Source organism: Pyrus communis, chromosome 12 (genome assembly GCF_041283825.1).
Source record: "Pyrus communis isolate YQ-2024b chromosome 12, ASM4128382v1, whole genome shotgun sequence".
Classification (NCBI taxonomy): Eukaryota; Viridiplantae; Streptophyta; class Magnoliopsida; order Rosales; family Rosaceae; genus Pyrus; species Pyrus communis.
Window position 1 is genome coordinate 2,985,621 of NC_142576.1, and position 8,469 is coordinate 2,994,089.

Sequence of the window (8,469 nt, forward strand, 5' to 3'; positions counted from 1 at the left end):
AAGTTTCATGCATACTTAAGTACCTAATTTTCTGCTCATATTAAAACCTTCCAAAGTGATGGTGGTGGTGAATATACAAGTCATCAATTTCAACATTTTCTAACAACCAAAGGCATTTTGCATCAAAAATCTTGCCCATACACTCCAGAGCAAAATGGATTGGCAGAAAGGAAACACAGGCACATTCTGGAAACTGCCATCACCTTATTGCAAACAGCTACACTTCCATCCAAATTCTGGTTCTTTGCTTGTTCCACAGCCATTTATTTGATAAATAGAATGCCTTGTATTTCTTTAAAAATGCAATCCCCTTACAAGTTGTTATTTGGTCAATCTCCACCTCTTACACACCTCAAAGTATTTGGATGTGCTTGTTATCCTTTATTAAAACCTTATAACAACTCCAAACTACAACCCAAAACAACAACTTGTACATTTTTGGGATATCCAGCCAACTACAAAGGTTTTCTTTGTCTAGATGGGATCACAAACAAGATCTATATTTCTAGACATGTTCTTTTTGATGAAACACAATTTCCATGCTCAACCACATCATTTGCTATACCTCATATGCTTCAACCAACATCCAAGTCATCACTCCATTCATCTGCACCATTCATACCATTAGTTTCATTGCATAATCAAGTCACATTACCATCATCTCATCTACATTCATCTTCATCTCGAGCCTCAGAGTTCTTGAGTCCAATTTCATCTAGTGCCACAGATTCCTTGCCTGCATCTACAACCTTAGAGTTCTTGCAAACACAATCATGTACTGCTTCAGAGTCTATTCAACCATCCTTACTACATCATTCAACTCCACAGTTACCCTCTTCACCCACAGATTCTAGCCCTCATGAAGTTACACAGTTCCCTATCCCTAATGATCCTGATTTCCAACAAGACCAACTAATTGATCTTCCCATCCATATGAATCTGCATCCGATGCAGACCCGTTCAAAGAGTGGCATTGTCAAAAGAAAGGCTTATTCTGCATCCGTGGCTATCACCTCACCACAACTAGAACCCAAAACATTCAAAGCAGCTGCAAAAATGAAAGAGTGGCAGTCTGCTATGCAAGAGGAAATTGCTGCTTTACATTCTTAACAAACGTGGTCTCTTGTTCCTCTTCCACCACATAAAAATCTTGTTGGCTGTAAGTGGGTGTACAGAATCAAAAGGAATGTAGATGGTTCAATCTCCCAATACAAAGCACGGCTTGTTGCAAAGGGGTACAGTCAAGAGGAAGGCATTGATTATGGTGAAATGTTCAGTCCGGTGGTTAAACCTACAACCATTAGATTGATCCTAGCATTGGTAGCACAGTTTCATTGGACTCTTAGACAACTGGATGTTAAAAATGCATTCTTACATGGTTTACTCCACGAAGAGGTGTATATGGAACAACCTCAAGGTTTTCAAAGTTCTAGTCATCCCTCCAGTTATGTATGCAAGCTTCAAAAATCTCTATATGGTCTGAAACAAGCTCCTCAAGCCTGGAATGAGCGGTTCACAAGTTTTTTGCCAGGATTGGGTTTTCAACTGTCTCAAGCCGATCTTTTTTTATTTGTTAAACACACAATACAGGGCACGGTTGTTCTATTGCTTTATGTGGATGATGTGATTCTCACAGGGAGTGATCCTAAATTGGCTTCAGATGTTATTACAGCTCTCACAAAGGAATTTGATATGAAGGATTTGGGAGTTTTGAACTATTTCTTAGGGCTATAGATTCAATATACTTCTGATGGTTTATTTGTTTCTCAATCCAAATATACACAGGAGTTAATTGACAAAGTTGACCTTCAAGATTGCAAACCTTGTGCTACTTCTTGTCTTCCCTATCACAGACTGCTAAAAGATGATGGGAAACCTTATCATAGTCCTGACCAGTATCGAAGTATTGTTGGCGCACTGTAATATCTCACGTTTACTCGACCTGATATAGCATTTTCAGTTAATCAAGCTTGCCAGTTTATGCACAATCCTATGGAATCCCATGTCATTGCAGTCAAAAGAATAATTAGGTATCTCAAAGGCACTTCAGAGTATGGTATTAGATTTCAATCAGGACCACTCTATCTCCAATTATATAGTGATGTAGATTGGGCTGGAGATCCCAATGACCGAAGGTCTACATCTGGTTTCATTGTCTTTCTTGGTTCCAATCCAATTTCGTGGGCTTCAAAGAAGCAACATACTGTTTCTAGGTCCTCAACATAAGCTGAATATAGAGCTCTTGCCATCACTGCGGCTGAGCTTGCCTGGATATGACAATTATTCTGTGATCTTCACATTCCATTACAATTGCCTCCCATGATTCATTGTGACAATGTTTCTGCCATCGCTCTATCCACCAATCCAGTGTTTCATGCTAAGTCCAAACATATTGAAATCGATTACCATTTTGTGCGAGAACGAGTAACAAGAGGAGATCTCCAGATTCAACATGTTTCTTCATCTGATCAGTCTGCTGACATATTGACTAAAGGTTTGCCTGCGCCATTGTTTCAGTTGCATTGTGGCAATCTCATGCTTAGCTCCTACAAGCATGAGATTGAGGGGGGATGTAAGAGTAGTGAAGTGAAGAAAACCAACATCCAAGTGACAGATAAATCTATGGCAGAAATGAATGACATTTGTCAAGAGACTACATAGTTTGTTATAAGGTAGTTAGACAGTTAGTTCTTAGCTTAGTGAGAAAGTTTTGTAACAAGATATAACAGTTTTGTAAACTGTGAAGTGAGAGTAGTAAGAATAACAAAGTCATTCCTTTCTCTCTAAACCTGACTCTCTCTCTCTCTCTCTCTCTCTCTCTCTCTCTCATTTCCTCTTCTTTCTTCTGCGTTCTATATCTTTTCTTTAAGATTTTTGCAGTTCTTATAGTTTTAATCATTTTAAAAACACTTTCAAACGAACCCTAAGACTATGTTTAGCTATTTATATTGTAAATTTTTTATTTATTTTTTATTTTTTGAGAAAGCCATTTATACTGTATTAACTAATAACAAACTATTAGTGGAAAGAATGATGAGAACAGTTGTTAATTTGCTAATGTGATAAAAAATGACATAAATGAATAATAATAAAAAAGTAGCTACCATCCAGCATCAAAGACAACAAACACTTCTAATTTACATAGCAGATTGATTATTTATCATAACAAAGCGACACTCTTGAATTACCAACCCAGTAGAGATCGAGAAAGTGTCATTGACCTAGTTCATTACCCTAAAAAAGTAGCTACCATCCAGCATCAAAGACAACAAACACTTCTAATTTACATAGTATATTGATTATTTATCATAGCAAAGCGACATTCTTGAATTACCAACCCAGTAGAGATCGAGAAAGCATCATTGACCTAGTTCATTACCCCAAACCCTAATTGCTACATGCATACAGGGTGTCTGACCTAGTTAATTATTTTCTCAAGTAAACACACGGTGCGGAGTAATCAGACAACTACTGGCGCATCAATCTTTGGAAAAGTACGAGTTGGATCTTTACGTGAAAAGGAGCTAGTGACCATGTTCTTGAGACATGATTTTAACCTGAAGTACAGCGGCCGCAACCACTTCAATGACTGCCGCAACCACTTCAATGACTTCACCCAAATAAGAAACCGAACAGTGTGCACTACACCGACTATGGCCAGCAAAGCAATCCAAGTAAGAAAGGAATTCAGGTAAATGCGTGTAGAACCTGTAGATGAACCCGAAATAGTGTAACCAGGGACAATCATAAACATCGCATTTAGGTAGGTGAGTGCCATGAATGTGAGAGTGACGCACATGGTCATCGATAAGAGCCACGTACACAACCGATTGTGGAGAGGAAATCCACTAACGAGCAAAAGGGTGACACTCAAAGAAGCAAGGAACGCGATGGTATTGTATTTTATGAAAGTGACGAAGTCATCTTGCCAAATGTAGCCTAACACTGCAGTTCCAGCAATACATGGACGCTCTTCAGTGCAAGTTGCAATAGGATTGGTAGAGTTGGTCTCATTATTTTGCCATACACCACCAGGTGGGTTAACTGCGGCTTGAAAAGTCATGGTCGAGATCATCGTGGCCACAACCATCAGCATGCCACGTGTCTCCACCACCCAATTACTCGGATTTCTCAACCGTTTCATGAATTCTTTCCAGCACCTCCCTGCTGGCCTTGATCCCTTTTCCGATTTCTCAACCGTTTCATCAATTTTTTCCAGCACCTCCTTGCTGGCTTTGATCCCTTTTCCGATGGTGCTACTTGAATTTGGTGATACAACTACAGCAGCAGCGGCAACCACTGAGTTAGGATTTTCATCTTCATTATTTTCTCTTCTGATTAATCCTGCGTCCATCAAAATCTGTTGAATTTCTAAGCTTCTGCTGAAGTCCTCTATTGCAACGTTGCTGTACTCTAAGATATCTAACATTGTCAGAGACATCCCATTCACACCAGTTGCTTCTGCTCTTATAGCATCAATGGAAAGCAGGTAACGTATAGTCTGTAAATAATATATACACTTTATTAATTTGGTGGAAATTATGCTCCTAAGGGGAGCAAACAAAAGAAAGTACACATATAAATTTGGGATAATCTCAATTTACTACTTTGAATTTTCTTAATTTTCAACATTTGACATATCTAAATTTTTTTCGTCTCTATTTGGTACTTAATTAAAGTCATAAATCTAGGATACTTCCACATATCCGTTAAGTTTTCCATCAAAAGTTCCGTTAACTAATGATAAGGCGTTTATGTGGATAATAACTGGATGCCATGTATCAATATGGGCCCCCATGTAAATTTAAAAAATTAAAATTAATAAAAAAATTAAAATTAACATACTAAAAACCTAAAGCGAGTTTTAACGAAATGCTTGGGTTACTGTTTATTTTAACGAGAAATTATATTTTTACACTAAAAAATCAAACTTGATACTATTCACTTTACCCTTTATTTTATCTTTATCGTTAAAACTCAAAATTTTCAAAATTTAGATGAAGATGATTTAAAAGAAAAAGGAGGTCGTGCAGCTGACCATGAAGGGCCTAGCTGATCGACTTTTGCCTCTTTGTGAAGGAAGTTGGATGTGCAGAGGACCAAGCTATCGACAACCTCCACGGGAAACATGTCGGGCAATTGGGTCGGGTCCAGATTTCTAGATGCCCAATAAAAAACGAACCTGAGGTTCCTAACCCATTCGAGACTAAGCTTTCCGTCGGCCGGCCAACAAACTGGGGTTTTTGGATTAGGCTTTGGCTACGATGGGTTGTCTTCAGATTCGAAGTTGGAGATGGCGGAAGATGTCGAATCGATGACTGGCAACAGTTCTGCTGCTAAAACTTCTTGCAACTTTTTGAGATGCAGATGAACGTAATTCTTTTTTATTCCAGTTGAAAGGGAGGTAAGGGAAGGGAGTGGGTTGCAGATCTGGGGAACGGAAACCCATATGCAGCACAAAAAGGAGTGGATTCATTCTACCGCTGCCCCATGTGCAGTCGAAGGGAGGGAGATAGGGGCTCAAATTTGCTCATTTGCGATTCCTCCTCAATGTTTATCAGGTGACTTAGTTTTTTATTTTTTAATATTTTAGTTTTTTTTATTTTTTTATTTTTTGAAATTTTTTAATATCCACGTGGACTCTATTGACATGTGGTGCTCAGTTAGTGTTCATGTAAGTGCCGGATCATCGAGGTTAATGGATATATTAAAGTGTCCCAGAATTATGATTTTAAGTATTAAATTGAAACGAAAAATACTTGATGTATCAAATGTTGAAAATAAAAAAAAATTTCAGAATAGTAAACTAAGATTATTTACAAAATAGGAACAAACAAAAGAAAATTTACACGTGAACGTATCTAAATTTCCTATTGATAGGATTCTAGTTATTAACTAAAACTCTATGAAATTATTATTTTAATTAACTTATAAAACTAAACAAAAATAAAAAAGATTATTCTCAGTTTACTAACCTGAAGTTTATTAGTCTTTAACATTTAGTACATCAAGTTTTTTTCGTCTCAAAGTGATACATGAAGTCATAATTTTGGGATATTTTCATACATTCGCTAAAGTTGCTGTTAAATCAGCCGTTAACTAGTTATGTGGCAAACACGTGAACAATGATTAGACACCACGTGTCAATGGAGCCAACGTGAAAATTAGAGGTTTGGTTTGTTGATTAAGGGATGTGTGGCTACGATTCTCGCAAGGGGAGGGGGCAAGGTTGGGGAGAATGAGGGAATTAAGGTTGGCTAGGATTTGTTTTTTAGAAAAACTAATGTAAAGGGTTTAAAAACTTTGAGTTTTAACGATAAAGACAAAATAAAAGGTAAGATGAATAGTACCAATATTGATTTTTTAGTGTAAAAATATGATTTTTCGTTAAAATGAACAATACCGCAGGTTTTTCGTTAAAACTCCTTTGTTTTTTTTTTTTTTTGGGGCGCCCGGGGGGCGGTGGTGTGGGTGGGTTAGGGGAAAGAGGTAGGAGATGATGGGTTTTTATTTTAAATTTCTATGTGGGCCAATTTTGACACGTGGTTCTTAATCATTGTCCACATATGCGTCACGTTATCAATTAACGGTTGATTTAACACTAATCATAACAGATGCATCAAAGTGTTCCAAAATTATAATTTCAGGTATCACTTTAGAACGAAAAAAAAACTTGATATACCATATGTTAAAAATCAAGAAACTTCATGTTAGTAAATTGAGAGTAACCCAAAATAAAAAAATTTGGGATTGGGATTGGGGTGTGGGGGGGGGGGGGGGAGTGGGGGAAAGAGGGGTAGGAGATGGTGGGTTTTTTTTTTTTTGGTAAACTTTTTTATTTGTTTAAATTACATTTTTTACAGCAACATTACAACCAAGTATTTAAAAATTTTAAATAAAATAAAATAATAATAAAAGCTGCTCATCATTATTCTAATTTTCATTACTATTTTTTTTTTAAATTTAAAAAACTAGTTACAATTCATAATAAAAAACAAACAAAATAAAATTGTTCACACACTATGGGCATATGTTAGTATTAATTAATATAGTAAAAAACAAGGAATATCCAGTATAGAAAATGGAAATATATATATACGTACCTTAATTTGCCTTAGCATCAAAGCTAAGTGCAGGATGGTCACACCACCATCACAGCCAGCTCTTGAGTTGAGGAACTCACCATTTTTGTCGTCTCTTTCAACAAACAGTTTCAAGCACTCTAACTGGTTGTGTATAATACACAAGTGCAAAATTGTTTCTTTCGATCTATTTTCAACTTTGACATAAATGGACTCAGCACTTTTATCAATTAACTTCTTGAGCACCTTAACTTCTCCATTCATGGCTGCATAGTGAAGAGGTATTCTTCCTTTTTCATCATAACGCAAGCACGCAGCAGCGTACACAGATAACAAAGCTTCGACGGTCTCCTTGTGGCCCTCAGCAGAAGCCAAGTGGAGGGGCGTGCGTCCATCGATGTCCACCCGCTCTGCAAGTTTGGGATTGTTAGTGCAAAGGGCTTTGGTAAACTCAGCGTGTCCGAGCAAAGCCGATACATGCAAGGGGGTTCCGGTTTTTCCGGTCTGCAGGGATACTCTCCTTAGAATGTCTGGGTCTTTTTCAATCAATCTGTTTAGGTACTCTATACTTCCAGTCCGTGATGCCTCGTACACTTCTTCTTCATCATGCCGTCTGATCTCCATTATTTCTCTCTCTCTCTCTCTCTCTCTCTCTGAACTTTGCTTCACTTAGAAAATTTTTAGAGAGCGTTTATTTATAATAGCGAACAAAACACCTAGAAGAGCACTTCTAAAAGTATTTCCAATAATACTAGTTAAATTTTGGTTATTGTAGCTAATTAAATGACTCAAATATTAATTTGGCTAGCCATCACTTCCAATAGTATTAGCTATTTTAACTTATGGTAAAATATTTCTAAATCTTTGGGTAATGCTAGGGTGATCATCTATTTAGACTAAATTTTATAAATTATATGACGTGGTTGTTAATTATTAAATTATTATTTATGTGTTAATTAACTTGTTTATTTCCTATTAGTGACAAATCACATGTTTTACAAATTTGATTTAAAAAGTTTATCCACCTAACATTACCCCAAACTTAACAATCCAGTTAATTCCATATTCTCCTCTTGCTAAATTTAGCTAGTGTTGTGAATAATATGTGGATGGCCCACATGAACTGTTTATACACAGTATTATCACTATTCATTTGTGGAAAATTTGTAAAGTGAATAGTGTTCTCTTTGCTTATAAAACAAATGAGGCTCACAGAAGAGGAAGAGAGAAAAAGAGAAGAAGAGGAAGAGAGAAAAAAGAGGAAGAGGAGAGGGAATAATAGAGAGAGTTATTTTGTACTCTTATTATTCTAAATTATAATAGAAGCATCACTGCTGCTCCGAGGTCATACTCCAGTCACACTCACTGTAGAGGAACCTAGTAAATT

At 36.8% G+C, this 8,469-nt stretch overlaps 1 protein-coding gene across 1 annotated transcript; it reads right to left on the reverse strand.

Annotated features, from left to right (window-relative positions):
* Nucleotides 1–3,115: 3,115 nt before the first annotated feature.
* Nucleotides 3,116–7,745, reverse strand: LOC148692163 (uncharacterized). The gene is made up of 2 exons (XM_088681932.1): nucleotides 7,104–7,745; nucleotides 3,116–4,501 (listed from the first exon to the last, which is right to left on the reverse strand). Exons 1-2 carry the CDS (start codon nucleotides 7,704–7,706, stop codon nucleotides 3,461–3,463), a joined length of 1,644 nt encoding a protein of 547 aa, XP_088538058.1. The 5' UTR covers nucleotides 7,707–7,745; the 3' UTR covers nucleotides 3,116–3,460.
* Between the last annotated feature and the right edge of the window lie 724 nt (nucleotides 7,746–8,469).